A 15,917-nucleotide genomic window follows, 5' to 3' on the forward strand; every position below is an offset into this window, starting at 1 on the left:
CAGCGGAATGAACCGCCAACTTATCCAGCAAGTTTTTACGCAGCGGATGCCCTTCCGGCCGCAAACCATCTCTGGGAAACATCCACACACACATTCACACACACACACTCATACACTACTGACAATTTAGCCTACCCAATTCACCTGTACCGCATGTCTTTGGACTGTGGGGGAAACCGGAGCACCCGGAGGAAACCCACGCTAAGGCAGGTAGAACATGCAAACTCCACACAGAGACGCCAACTGAGCCGAGGTTTGAACCAGCAACCTAGCAACCTTCTAGCTGTGAGGCGACAGCACTACCTACTGCGCCACTGCCTCGCCCATAATAATATAATAAGTAATAATAATAATATGGGACAGCAAGTGGCGCAGTGGGTAGCACAGTCGCTGGTTCGAACCCTGGCTATGTCAGTTGGTATTTCTGTGTGGAGTTTGCATGTTTTCCCCATGTTGGCATGTGTTTTCTCTGGGAGCTACGGTTTCCCCAACAGTCCAGGACATGCGGTACAGGAGAATTGGGTAAGCTAAATTGGCCGTAGTGTATGTGAGTGTCTGCAAGATTGTATGGGTGTTTCCCATTGTTGGGTTGCAGATGCGTAAAATTAGCAACTGCGTAAAACATGTGCTGGATAAGTTGTTGGTTCATTCCTCTGAGGTGACCCCTTATTAATAAAGAGACTAAGCTGAAAAGAAAATTAATAAATAATAATAATATTAAACTTATAATCATTTTAACCAACCAACATTATAAATGTCAAAACTTTAATGAAATAAAAATGAACCAAATGTAAAAATGATGCAAAAAAGATTTATTAACATCATAAAAACACATTTATTTACAAAAATAACCTGTATTGAATAAAAATTGGCATGTTCCCCACATGAGCCATCAACAACATACAGCACCAGCAATATTTCTAAAACACAAACCCTGAGATTAGATTAGCATCCAGTAGATTGAGCGGCTGGTCCTTTCAAAATAAACAAACAAACAAAACGTAATGCCTTAAATACAGCTAAAGATTCTAATTCAGCATGGCACTACAGATGTGGTTTTATCATCTAATCATGAATCTCAGCACATAATATACATTACATGCCTGTCTAAAATCAAACGCTTAATCAAACTCTTAATCTACCAATGTTCTACGCTTATCAATGTGGACGGTTTACATTTGTCATTATATATTACAAAAAAAAAAAAAACATTTTTATATGCAAACTAAGTGTACAGGAAATATAAAAGAAAGTGTAATGATTACAACGAACATCAAACAGAAGATTTTTGAAATATTTTTGCTATTTCATTGTCATTAAAACAACTTCATCTGCATCAACATGTTTTAAAATGCAAAGCTAGATATCATCAGTTCTGTGTTAATGGGGTTTGCTTTTATGCGGAGGCACGACAGAATTCATCACAATATCAACATTCATCGGCCGCTCGAACCCATCCAGCATCTTTGCTATCGTATCTCGAGGGACGCCGTGCTTGTTCCTCCTGTTGATTAAATTAATAGACAGGAAATTACCAGGATATTCAAGCTCTTTTCAAGCGCTACACAAAGCCGGTGGCAAATAAAAACAAAGAAAAGAATTAATCCGACCAGAGTTAGTTTATATTCATGGGGATATAAAAGATACGCACTGATCCTGCACCATAAAACATTTCATCCACTTAAACACGGCTGAATTCTGAAGCTCTGTTCCATACGCCAAAAACCTGATCCAAAGTCAATAATTTTTCCCACTCTGTGATTTATTAACGTCTCTGAGTTCTTTGCTTAACACGAGAACCAAAACTGTTAACAGACTTACTTTTCCAACTGGGCGGGATCACATTTCCAAGGGGTATCTGGCTCAAGAAAGTCCACTCTGTATCCGTTCTCTAAAGCCTGGGTGAAATAAAATGCATGAATGCAAATGTATTACTAATTAGCAGAATATGCTGACTTTTTTTTTGCAGTTGCTGTGCAGAATTTTCTACAAAAATCTGTGGGTTTATGTGGAATGATTTTGAAAGTATAGTAATTTAAATGTAATAAAAAATAAAAACTTTTTAATTTTTATTTAAGGTTTACAATGTATACACACACACACACACACACACACAGACACAGACACACACACACACAGACACAGACACACACACACACACACACACACACACACACACACACACACACACACACACACACACACACACACACACACACACACACACACACACACACACACACACACACACACACACACACACACACACACACACACACACACACACACACAGTTGAAGTCAGAATTATTAGCCCCCTTTGATTTTTTTTTTTTTCTCTTTTTTTAAATATTTCCCAAATGATGTTTAACAGATTCAGGAAATTTTCACAGTATGTCTGATAATATTTTTTCTTCTGGAGAAAGTCTTATTTGTTATAATTCGACAAGAATAAAACCAGTTTTTGATTTTGTAAACACCATTTTAAGGACAAAATTATCAGCCCCTTTAGGCAAATTGTTTTTCCGATAGTCTACAGAACAAACCATCGTTATACAATAACTTGCCTAATTACCCTATCCTGCCTAGTTAACCTTAACAACCTAGTTAAGCCTTTAAAATGTCACTTTAAAGTGTAAAGAAGTGTCTTGAAGAATATCTAGTAAAATGATATGTACTGTCATCATGGCAAAGATAAAATAAATCAGTTATTAGAAATGAGTTATTAAATCTATTATGTTTAGAAATGTGATGTAAAACTTTTCTCTCCATTAAACAGAAAACTGTTTTTTTTTTTTTTTTAAAGTCGGTTGCTATGATATTCATTCATTTTCTTTTTGGCTTAATCCCCTTATTAATCTGGGGTCGCCACAGCGGAATGAACCGCCAACTTATCCAGCATATGTTTTACGCAGCGGATGCCCTTCCAGCTGCAACCCATCACTGGAGAACAACCATACACTCTCATTCACACACATACACTACGGCCAATTTAGCTTACCCAATTTACCTATAGGGCATGTCTTTAGACTGTGGGGGAAACCAGAGCACCCAGAGGAAACCCATGCCAACACTGGCAGAACATGGAACTCCAAACAGAAATGCCAACTGGGCCAGCCAAGGCTCAAACCAGTGACCTTCTTGCTGTGAGGCGAGAGCCCTACGGTTGCTATGATATGAAAACAGGAAATATACAGCAATGTAAACTCACCAATTCAACATAAGGCTTCATCTCCCAGGCTTTCACATTAGTGTTGTCAATGATCACAGGTGAGCAGCCATCCAGCATCGCCTGTTCAGCTGACAAAAAAGACCAAACCAAAAATAATCAGCATCAAGGGCGGATGGAGAGAAATTACTTCATGATCCTCTCAAAACATTCAAAGTACAAAATAATATGTGTCCGCCTTTGAAACTGTCTGAATAATTAGGAAACATAAAAATGTTATTATATAAATCTGTACATTAATATTTTTTTCTCAATTTCTTATTTGTATTCTTATTTAGTAATTTTCATAATACAAATTAAACACTGAACGTAATATTAACTAAACTTAAAGTCTAAAAAACAGGATTATTTATGTAAATATATAGAACTTGGTTATATATCTATAATATGTTTATCTTTAATTTGGGCTTTAACCTAACTTGGACACATTTTTTTAAGAATCACTTGTGTTGCATTACCTGTTTGATATAACTATGTAATATAAAAAACAAATATGAACTGGATATTTTGTCAAAAGAGTCACTTCTCACAAATGTTAAATAATAATACATGTTATATAACCATGTAATATAAATACATAATATAAAAAGAATGCATATACAAGATAAATAAATAAGAACAGTATATGGTGTTGAAATATAACCTGGACATTTTTTTTCTTAAGCACCAATAATACCACATTATGTATTTGAATTAACTATGCAATAATACAGGGGTCACCAATCTCGGTCCTGGAGGGCCGGTGTCCCTGCAGGGTTTAGCTCCACCTTGCCTCAACACATCTGCCTGGATGTTTCAAGTATACCTACTGTAGTAAGACCTTGATTAGCTAGTTCAGGTGTGTTTGATTATGGTTGGAGCTAAAATCTGCAGGACACCGGCCCTCCAGGAACAAGTTTGGTGATCCCTGCAATTATATATATATAAATTAAAAAAAAAAAAAATTAGCATATTGTGATGAAGTTCATTATTTTCTTTAATGTACTGATAAACATTAGACTTTCATAGATTTTAGATTCATTACACACAACTGAAGTTCAAGCCTTTTATTGTTTTAATATTGATGATTTTGGCATACAGCTCATGAAAACCCAAATTTCCTATCTCAAAAAATTAGCATATCATGAAAAGGTTCTCTAAACCTTTTAGCTATTAATCTAATCATCTGAACCAACTAATTAACTCTAAACACCTGCAAAAAATTCCTGAGGCTTTTAAAAACTCCCAGCCTGGTTCATTACTCAAAACTGCAATCATGGGTAAGACTGCCGACCTGACTGCTGTCCAGAGGGCCATCATTGACACTCTCAAGCAAGATGGACGAATGAACGAATAGGCTGTTCCCAGAGTGCTGTATCAAGGCACCTCAGTCGGAAGTCTGTGGGAAGGAAAAAGTGTGGCCGAAAACACTGCACAACGAGAAGAGGTGACCAAACCCCGAGGAAGATTGTGGAGAAGGACCAATTCCAGACCTTGGGGGACCTGCGGAAGCAGTGGACTGAGTCTGGAGTAGAAACATCCAGAGCCACCGTGTACAGGCGTGTGCAGGAAATGGGCTACAGGTGCCGCATTCCCCAGGTCAAGCCACTTTTGAACCAGAAACAGCGGCAGAAGCGCCTGACCTGGGCTACAGAGAAGCAGCACTGGACTGTTGCTCAGTGGTCCAAAGTACTTTTTTCGGATGAAAGCAAATTTTGCATGTCATTCGGAAATCAAGGTGCCAGAGTCTGGAGGAAGACTGAGGAGAGGGAAATGCCAAAATGCCTGAAGTCCAGTGTCAAGTACCCACAGTCAGTGATGGTCTGGGGTGCTATGTCAGCTGCTGGTGTTGGTCAACTGTGTTTTATCAAGGGCAGGGTCAATGCAGCTAGCTATCTGGAGATTTTGGAGCACTTCATGCTTCCATCTACTGAAAAACTTTATGGAGATGAACATTTCATTTTTCAGCATGAACTGGCACCTGCTCACAGTGCCAAAACCACTGGTAAATGGTTTACTGACCATGTTATTATTGTGCTCAATTGGCCTGCCAACTCTCCTGACCTGAACCCCATAGAGAATCTGTGGGATATTGTGAAGAGAAAGTTGAGAGACACAAGACCCAACACTCTGAATGAGCTTAAGGCCGCTATCGAAGCATCCTGGGCCTTCATAACACCTCAGCAGTGCCACAGGCTGATTGCCTCCATGCCACGCCGCATTGAAGCAGTCGTTTCTGCAAAAGGATTCCTGACCAAGTATTAAGAGCATAACTGAACCTAATTATTTGAAGGTTGACTTTTTTTTTGTATTAAAAACACTTTTCTTTTATTGGTCGGATGAAATATGCTAATTTTTTGAGATAGGAAATTTGGGTTTTCATGAGCTGTATGCCAAAATCATCAATATTAAAACAATAAAAGGCTTGAACTTACTTCAGTTGTGTATAATGAATCTAAAATATATGAAAGCCTAATGTTTATCAGTACATTACAGAAAATAATGAACTTCATCACAATATGCTAATTTTTTGAAAAGGACCTGTATACACACAAACACACACACACACACACAGTTGAAGTCAGAATTATTGGCCGCCCTTTGAACTATTATTATTTTTTCAATATTTCCCAAATGATGTTTACAGAACAAACCATCGTTATAAAATAACTTGCCTAATTACCCTAACCTGCCTAGTTAAGCCTTTAAATGTCACTATAAGCTGTATAGAAGTGTCTTGAGAATTATCTAGTAAAATATTATTTACTGTTATCATGGCAAAGATAAAATAAATCAGTTATTAGAAATGAGTTAATAAAACTATTATGTCTAGAAATATGTCTCTCTGTTAAACAGACATTGGGGGAAAAATAAATGGGGCTAATAATTCAGGGGGGCTAATAGTTCTGACTTTAACTGTTTACACATATATAAACATTATAAATAAAAACATATAACAAATAAACTTATGCTCACCTCTCTTCTGATTCCAGTCGTGTGCATCCCCAAGGAGAGCAGAATCAAATGCATATCTGTTGTCTTGGAAAAAGTAGTCATCTGTGCTCAGTACCACTCCATTGGGACCAGTGGACAGGAGCTCTCTGAGCAACACATACAATATTATCAGCACTTCTCCAATCAACATGAGCACTGCTTGTGCTTCTTCAGTAGCCAGTTAAATCAAACATCTCACCACTGATTTGCTTCTCAAACATCAATGAGGCCAATAAAATACAAGATTATTTTAATAAACATATTTGTTAACTGAAATAAAAACAAATGAGTAACTAAAAAATACAAACTGAAATAAAAAAAATAATTAGCAAAAATATTTGATTGTTTTCAGATTTAATAAGCACTTATGCTGTTATGGAAAATCTCACCTGCGGCTGTTGGTGCTTTTACAGCCAAACATTCTATTTACAAAAAACCCTAAAACATCTGTTCTGTCATTTCTTCATTCACAAAAATATTAACTAGACATGTTTAACTGCATGTTATCTTTCACATTTAGACGTCTGTCTGAATTCTTTATCATTTTTACTGATATGTTATACATTTAGCTGCATGTGGTTTTGGGTTCAGTGTTTAGTCAATCAATCATTTTGTTATATTTTTTATTACTAAAAGGTTTGCACAAGAGTTAATGTAATCCGTGCAAAATACTAAACACTGGATGACAAAGTCAGGAAAGAATTAGCAGCATCAAGAGTGGAAGGAGAGAAATAACTTAATGGTCTTTCTCAAAACATTTTAAGTTCAAAATAATACGTTTCCATACTTGAAACTGTCTGAATAGTTAGGAAACCGGTAAAGAAAACGCCCTGGTTATATCAAATCATTTGTTTCAGTGTACTATGCCAAACAATAAACTTTGCTTTGGTCGAGAATGGATGTGTTCTGCAAACTCTGTAAAACTAGAATTACTGAAACTGAAAGTTAAGTTGAAGGTTAGTTTTTTTTTATTGTATTTTTTAGGGATGCTTTGAACGATTGGCCGGGAATCGGTATTGGCCGATAATCACATTTTATAATTCGATTTTTTGAAATTGTTGCTAATTTATAACCGATTCCCGGCCAATCGGAATCAGTCAATTCCTTTGTCTTCATGCTTGGTTTGTACACTGACATGCACTGTCAACCCTGGGACCTTATATAGACAGGTGTATGCCTTTTCAAATCATGCCCAATTAACTGAATTTACCACAGGCAAACTCCAATTAAGCTGCTGAAACATCCCAAGAATGATCAATGGAAACAGAATGTACCTGAGCTCAATTTAGAGCTTTACAGCAAAGGCTGTGAATACTTATATACATGTGATTTTTCAGGTTTTATTTTTAATAAATTTTCAAAAATTAATTTTTTTTTTTTTACATTGTCATTATGGGGTATTGTGGGTAGAATTCAGAGGAAATAAATTAATTTAATCCATTTTGGAATTAGGCTGTAAAATAAAAAAAATGGGAAAAAGTGAAGCGCTATGAAAATGCACTGTAGGAGACATGTTTAAGGGATTGTATGTAACATATCATTTAATCTCTTAGGAAAGGAGAGATCTCCACACAAGTATCATACCTAGTGGGAAAATGTGCTTTCTGCAATGTTAAAGTCATATAAAGCTTGAAGCATCAGAATAGGTACTCTGTATCAGCCGATCACCATGACAAGGAATCAGTACTCTGTATCGGCTCCAAAAATCCTAATCAGAGCATCCTTAGTATTATGTTTCATTTTTGTTTTTTTTTAAATTATGTACTTATTTTATTTATCTATTATTATTTTACTTTATTATGTATTGCTTTTAAAGTTTATAAAATGTTTGTTGGATCAAATTTGAAAGTCAATATGTTTGAATGTTTAAAAAAGTAAAAAAAGAAAGGTTATTGCAAAATCAACACCATCATCACATATTTTTCCAGTGTTATGCAGCTATTGAGGTAAAGTTGGTTTTATATTCGCATATTCGTCCAGAGATAACATTGTGATGTGCTCCCTATATGGTTTACCAAGGTAATTTGAATATTCGGTCTGAAATGTAAGTATGTGTTCAAAACAACATTAGCACTATTTATCTGACTGTGAACAATGCTGTACTTTGATAGTCATTGGCTGCTAATATGATTTCCCTATTTAGTATTTGCAAAGAATACTTTTCTGAAATTGAATTATTAAGAGGAAAGTCTGAATGTGTGAATACAAACCCAACTTTACCTCAATCGTGCAGATACTACTTAATACAATGTATACTGATACACACCTGGCCAGAGTGGATTTCCCAGATCCTGGGACTCCCCTCAACAATACGAGCACCAAAGCATTATGAATATCATACTGCTGATATTGTTCATTTTCATAATCGTGCTGCTGCCAGTGTGCTAAAGGTGTCTGATGCTCCACAGAGAATCCCGGACGCTCATGTGACTGGAAACCCCTCGGCTCGTACCATCTGTCTGAAGGCACCGGAGGCCCTCGCCATGGGCCCCAGCTGTTGTTATTGCAAGCATGAGGACTGTTGAAATCCTCCCGAGGTTTCAACATGTCTGGAGGATACATTTCGGGGCCTCCAGAGGTCGGGGGAGGAAAGAAATGAACCCTCGGGTCTGGAGGAACCCATGGTGGAGGTGGAAGAGGAGGAGGTGGAGAAACATACCAAGGCTCCTGAGGTAATCGAGGTCTCCATCTTTTTGGATCTCTTTGGCTGCGTTCGTATGGATCTGGGTAGGGTCTATAGGATCTACTGTGATCTGTTATCACAACAGGAATGTTCATATGCGTTTGTAGGCCACTTTCAGGTGGACAAACACCAGCAGGTTTGGTGTCAGTTTCATCACTGACTTGTTCTTGGTCTACTTCATCAAGCTCTTTGTAAAACTCTGAAAGCTCCTTTTCGAGGGATGGCTTGGGACGGCACGCAGGTCCGATAAATGCAGAGCTTGTGACACCCAAATCTTTAATGATTCGCTCCCTGTCGATTAGGCTAGTGGGACATCTTTCTTTCGCATTACAGTATGTTTGTGTTGAAGGATCCAGTTGTTGGCCATCTGGATTCACATCAGTCTTCAAATGACTTCCATCAGGTAGATTAATCTTCTGGTTACTGGAAGATTTATACACGGGTGATGGGGTTTTATAGAGTTCGTCTACATTTCCACCATTGGGTGGAGAAGTAGATTCCTTGGCATTCACATTTGGCATCTATAAAAGATAATAAAACTGAATGGTTACATATAAAATTACAGTAATATGTACATTCATAGAGTAGTTACGTATTGCACAAAGAGGAATGCATTTGTATAACGTTAGCAAGTCGTAAGATGATGGAGGTTTCTGTTTTACTGCTTCACAACTATTATTCACTGTTTTAATAAAGCCTAATTCATTTATATACATGAGGAGTTTCGGTAAACAATGAGGAATGCTAACTGTTATGTTACAGGTATCGGGTTTTATGTACGTTATAATACAGACTTGACCGTTTAAATTACGACAAAGCAATTATGTTTTACCTGACGTGTGAATAACTTGTAAACAAAACAAAACGTTCTGGTTAATTAAATGAATTGGTGACGATCGCCATTACTCATGGCAGCGTAATGTTGGTAGAGGAAGCTCATATCTATGGAGGAAGCTAGCCGACAAAACGAGCAACACCACAAACAGTAAGTGATGCATTTCAAAATAAAAGTTCATAGTTAAAATATAATAATAATAATAATAATAATAATAATAATAATAATAATAATAATAATAATAATAATAATAATAATAACAACAACAACAACAATAATAATAATAATAATAATAATAACAATAATAATAATAATAATAATAATAATAATAATAATAATAAATACAATTGTTTTACATTTTCTAAAAAAATTTAAATAGTTAATTATATTTATATTATTTGATTTAGTTCATGTTTTTGTGTATGTATTTTGTGTTTTTTTTTTCAGGATTCTTTGATGAATAAACAGTTTATTTAAGAATTTATTTTAAAATAAAATATTTTTCAGATGTTAGATTATGTTTAGTTAGAAGTAATCTATATATTAATTTAGAGTAGTTTAATGCCAAATTTTGTCAGGCATATTTACAGCGAGAGTCATTTGATGACAAATCAAATATATAAATTGGTAAACTGTCATTTTAAATCTTGATAATTGGCCAGTCTCCTATTTTTAATTTAGGTTAGCACTGGTGCCTCACAGCAAGAAAGACGCTGGTTTGAGTCCCGGCTGGGTCAGTTTCCATTTCTGTGTGGAGTTTGCATGTTCTCCCTGTGGGTTTCCTCCAGATGCTCCGGTTTCCCCCACAATCCAAAGACATGCAGTACAGGTGAATTAAATAAATAAGTTGCCGATTCATTCCGCTGTGGCGACCCCTGATGAATAAAGAGACTAAGTCGAAGGAAAATGAATAAATAAATTGTAATGTGATCACTTAAGTCAGAAAAACTACCATATGTTGTTTCATTTATACATATGCTCTCAATCTATATAAAGTACTTGTACATTTGAATTGATCCAGACACCAAAGTGATTTTGAACAGTAGAACTATGCAAACTAGCCTATGTCCCCCCTTAAATGTGCATAAGTAAACTTCCATGATATTGTACACACACACACACACACACACACACACACACACACACACACACACACACACACACACACACACACACACACATAATTACACATTTCCATTAAACCAGTAGTGAAAAGTCAGTGTGCTCCTCTATTTTAACCACAGAGTGTGTCAGACACCACTCACATCCTCTTCTGTCAAGCAATGTGAACTTCGAGTTCATTTTCACCAAATAAGCCTGACCTAAATTACTGCCAAAACCAGATTTGTTTTGAAAAATGACGTAGAATATTTTAGCCCCCCAGTGATAGGCAGAGATGACTGGTAACCCACTGCAACTAAATAATATTTTTTTAAAGGTACCCTAAATACTGGCCACTTTATTAGGTACAAGGTTCGGAGAACATTCCTCAGAGATTTTGATCAGTACTGACATGCATAACTATGTAGTGAGGAATTATATGTAATCTGGATTATGAAGTAAGATTCCAACAACAAAGTAATCCGACTACAGTTACTGTTTTATGATTACACAACTGAACAATGGCAGTAATGTTAATTCATTGATTTTCCAATTTGTTTTCTATTTTTCTAATGTTTCTATTTTTTCATATTATTTATTTATTATTATTATTTTATATATTATTATTAATGTATAGTGCTGTCAATCGATTAAAAAAATTAACTAATTAAGCACTTTTTTTGCAATTAATCACGAATAATCACATTTAAAAGACTGAAACTAGCAATTTTGGCTTTTCAAACAAAAAACAAACAAAAAACTATTTAAATTCAAAATATGATTGTTTATTAGAATTTTTAATATGATTAAGATAATACTCTTATTAAGAGTCTACCATGGCAGCAATTTTTGATTACCTTAAATGACCACCGAGTCACGAAATGCGGAGGTTTTTCTTTCCATTCGGCATGTGGTATCAAATTCCATTAAAACAAAAGTCGAAAGATTAAAAGTGAAACATACAAAATTAGATGAAACTCTGGAGGAAATGCTGGGTAGTTAATGCGACATTAATTGTTTTATACTAAAACCTTCCTTCTAAAAGTGCTTCCTTGGTCTTATACATTTTTCTTTGCACGTTAAACACACCTCGACTACAACAGAAAAAAAATCTGCAATTGCGTTGATTTTTTTTAATGCGTTAAATTTTTCAAATTTATTGCATGCGTTAACACACTAATTTTGACAGCACTAATGTGTGTGTGTGTATATATATATATATATATATATATATATATATATATATATATATATATATATATATATATATAATATATAATATATATATATATATATATATATATATATATATATATATATATATATATATATATATATATATATACACACACACACATATGATTACCATTGAATGTGTAATCTAAGAGAGTATATTACTGGCTACAAATGTTGTGATGTAATCTGTAATCAATAACTGAGTACATTTACAAGTAATCTGTTAGCATAATTGAATTACACAATTGAAGGTTTACACATCTCTGATGCAAAACTCCATTCCAGCACATCCCAAAAGTGCTCTACTGGTCTGAGATCTGATGATTGAGAAGGACATTTGAGTTTACTGAACCCAGTTTGAGATCATTTGAGCTTTTCTAAATTCCCTGTCTTTCTCCCAGCAAAATATGTTTTTCACAGTAAACCACGCACATACTATACACACACACATATGTGGGTTTTAACTGAAATCGTCTGTAAACACTGGAGGCGAACAAACATTGGCACTTGTTGAATAACTCTTTAAGAGCAGCTTTTAAGCTTTTAAGCAGCTAATAAGAGCAGCTTTTTTTAGTTGTTTCACTGCCAAAAGCATTTAGTCTAGTCAAAGATACCATCAACTGGGTCAGATGCTCGGAAAAGAGAGCAAAAACAAACATGTGTCTATAATTTATCCCAAAAACATGAAGGAGTTTATGGTTTGCATGGGTTGATTAGTCATGATAAAAGAAACAAACATTTAGATACGAAACTGTAATTCCACCCATATTACTTTTTACTTTGAATGATATTAAAAATTAAATCATCACTGTTATGTCTAATTTAATAATAAAAGTAGGTCAAAAATCAAAGTGGTATTTAAGGAAAAGTCATGTAACAAGGTTTTATGTTTCTGTGTGTGCCCTGCTAATTTTTCATGCATAAAGCCAGGCATTAATTTGTACCTTAATTTACAGAAGACATCTATTAAAATGTCAATATGTGACAACAGTTTTTACACTAGCTGACAAAATTCTTGCCGCCTATCCAAGGTTTAAGAACAACAAATAATAACTTGACTTCTAGTTGCTCATTTGGTATCTGAATTGGCTTATATGAAAGGCAAAGGCCTCTAAATTACAATTATTTTACCAAAATAAAATATGATCATGCCTTGATTTTTAATTATTTAATTAGGACAGTAAGGTCTGACTTTACTTAGAGAAAAGTCTTGTTACTTAACAGAAATTATATGCAATATAGAGTATAAAGTCATGGTGCAGTAGAGAAAAAAAATTTATATTGTGTATGACTCAGCGTCTATTTTGTCTATTGTGACAAATACACACAGACGATGCACGCTCACACAGAGCCCAAAATAGGAGTCTGTTATTTTAGCCAGCCCAATGTCAATAAAGAAAAGAACCAATGGGCTGCAGAGTGTCACTTGGGCCGGCCCGGTCTGTCTGTCTGGAAAAAAATCATCTTACTTTCACAGAGTCACAGATCACAGCTTCATCAATTAATAAGGCAAACAAAAACGATAGGCTGCTAAGCCTTTTATGGGCCGATCAGATCATAAGACGCCCGGCCCAAAAAGTACGTCGGCCCAGCGGGAATCTGCCCGGTGTGCCAGATGGCCAGTCCGCCCCTGATGACTCCCATGAGCTTGGAGGACTGCATCCATACATCTCGGCAATGACTCAAATAACTTATTAATAAAGTCATCTGGAATGGCAAAGGAAGCATTCTTGCAGGACTCCCAGAGTTCATCAAGAGTCTTTAGATTCATCTTCAATTCCTCCTCCTTCATCGTGCTTAATAATGTTTGTATCTGGTGACTGGGCTGGCCAATCCTGGAGCACCTTGACCTTCTTTGCTTCCAGAAACTTTGATGTGGAGGCTGAAGTATGATGAGTGCTATCCTGCTGAAGAATTTGCCCTCTCCTGTGGTTTGTAATGTAATGGGCAGCACAAACATCTTTATACCTCAGGCTTCTGATGTTGCCATCCACTCTGCAGATCTCTCGCAAGCCCCCATACTGAATGTAATCCCACACCATGATTTTTTCTTCACCAAACTTGATTGATTTCCGTGAATCTTGGGTCCATGTGGGTTCCAATAGGTCTTCTAGAGTATTTGTGATGTTTGTTGTGCAGTTCAACAGATAATTCATCGAAAAAAAATCTACCTTCTGTTATTATTTGTTGCTCTTACAACTGGGATCAACGTCAAGACTTTTGTCAGGTAGTGTATAGACCAGGGGTGGCAAACTCATTTTAGGTCAGAGGCCGCATGGAGTGAAATCTGTGTGAAATCAAATAGCACGCCTTCTGCCACGCCTTCTTTTTCAAATGGTACATTTTCATACGACTGAACTCGTACAAAAAAGCCACTAAACTGACAAAACTTAAAATAGTTACATTTCCTCATGAGATCAACTCAGTGTGCAGGCCGTCCCACAGGTTTGAAATATACTTGCAGTGGTAGCCTGATTTAAAAACACCTTTTTCCCACAGCACATAAGTGGTTAACTACATGCAACAAACAAAAAAATAATGCGATTTTTACTTGATTTTTAATTTACATGACGCTGTATATTTGATTTGATTTTAGATTTAGTTTGTATTTTATTTTATATTTTTGCTGCCTGTTTGCTGTCTTGTCTTATAATTTTTCAGTACTATCTCGTGTCCTGACCTGCCTGGTCTGCCAGTCTGGAGTTTACATGGCTTGCTCAAGGATCCATTTCTGGTTTTGACCACTGTTGCTCCTACTCCTGGCTGGCTGTTCACTATAGTACCATCAAGTATCTAACACTGGCTTACCTGTGTTGTTGCCCCTACCGTTTGGACCTTGTTATCCCCTTGTCTGTCTTGTGCCTTATTCTGTCAATAAACCCCTTTGTATAGTTCATTGCTGCAACTGGGTCCATTTTCTTGCATCCATTTGACAGTTCCACGATCTCACTTAAAATGTAGAGGTGATTTTTAGAGGAGCTTTTTCAGTAGCCGCTCCAAGACTATGGAACAATCTTCCACTCTCCTTAAGAACAGCTGCAACTTTTGAGTCTTTTCAAAGGTCACTGAAAACACTTCTTTTCTTTAGCTTTTAATCATGTGATGTGAGTTCATGTATTTTGGTTTGTGTACAGGGCCAAATGCGGGTAGATTTCAGCTTTGGCGGGTAGGACAGCCTCTCCCACTAGCCACTTTGGCAGGTTGGCAGTGGCGTAGCGGACGGGCCCGCAGGGCACGCACCGCGGGGGGGGGCCCCGCGTGATTAGGGGGCCCCGCGTCGTCGCGATTTTCAATAAACTGTTGGGAACAACTGTGGTCGGAACCAAAGTTCACACGTCTGAGTTCTCTGAACACCTCTCAAGCGGTGGACTACTTCATTCTGATTGCTTGCCGCCAATGTTGCCAACTTAGCGACTTTGTCATTAGATTTAGCAACTTTTCAGACCCCCCTAGCAACTTTTTTGTGTGTTATTGGAGATTTTTTTAGACTGTCATTTTTCCATACTGTACCGTCCCTACTCTTCTCAACGAGCTGCGTGTGATCCCGCCGGCCCCTCCCCCGCCTCACAGCACTGACAGGCGGCCCAGTCAGTCCTCTACAGCAGCCTCTCCCACCTGCAGCCCGAGAGCAGATCACCCCTCTGCGTACCGACGACAAATGATTTAGCACAGGCAGTGTGAAGGTTTTTCCCTTGTACAGTCAAACCGATCTACTTCTACTTTATTTTAACAATTTAATTGGAGCGTTTATTCTTTTCTTGTTCACAATCACAGATATTTTAGTGACAGTTTCTGAACTTGTCTGAGTTTATTTCATATGAGAGATTACTGCACATTCACTAACGTTACACATCTGTAATGA

At 36.6% G+C, this 15,917-nt stretch overlaps 1 protein-coding gene across 1 annotated transcript; it reads right to left on the bottom strand.

The window, feature by feature from the left end:
• Positions 1 to 791: 791 nt before the first annotated feature.
• n4bp2l2 (NEDD4 binding protein 2-like 2) lies at positions 792 to 9,829 on the bottom strand. Its single transcript, XM_087284469.1, has 6 exons — positions 9,716 to 9,829; positions 8,467 to 9,404; positions 6,183 to 6,307; positions 3,210 to 3,298; positions 1,822 to 1,898; positions 792 to 1,504 (listed from the first exon to the last, which is right to left on the bottom strand). Exons 2-6 carry the CDS (start codon positions 9,402 to 9,404, stop codon positions 1,381 to 1,383), a joined length of 1,353 nt encoding a protein of 450 aa, XP_087140595.1. The 5' UTR covers positions 9,716 to 9,829; the 3' UTR covers positions 792 to 1,380.
• Positions 9,830 to 15,917: the final 6,088 nt, after the last annotated feature.

Source organism: Danio rerio, chromosome 15, assembly GCF_052040795.2.
Source record: "Danio rerio strain M-AB ecotype USA chromosome 15, GRCz13ab, whole genome shotgun sequence".
Classification (NCBI taxonomy): Eukaryota; Metazoa; Chordata; class Actinopteri; order Cypriniformes; family Danionidae; genus Danio; species Danio rerio.

Bases quoted from the DNA above. Each gene is read 5' to 3' on its own strand.
- n4bp2l2 (XM_087284469.1), bottom strand. From the start codon at position 9,404: ATGCCAAATGTGAATGCCAAGGAATCTACTTCTCCACCCAATGGTGGA. The intron at 3,299-6,182 runs GTGAGCATAAGT...CTTTTTTGTCAG, and splicing joins CGACTGGAATCAGAAGAGAG to CTGAACAGGCGATGCTGGAT. The intron at 1,505-1,821 runs GTAAGTCTGTTA...TTTAATCAACAG, and splicing joins GATCCCGCCCAGTTGGAAAA to GAGGAACAAGCACGGCGTCC.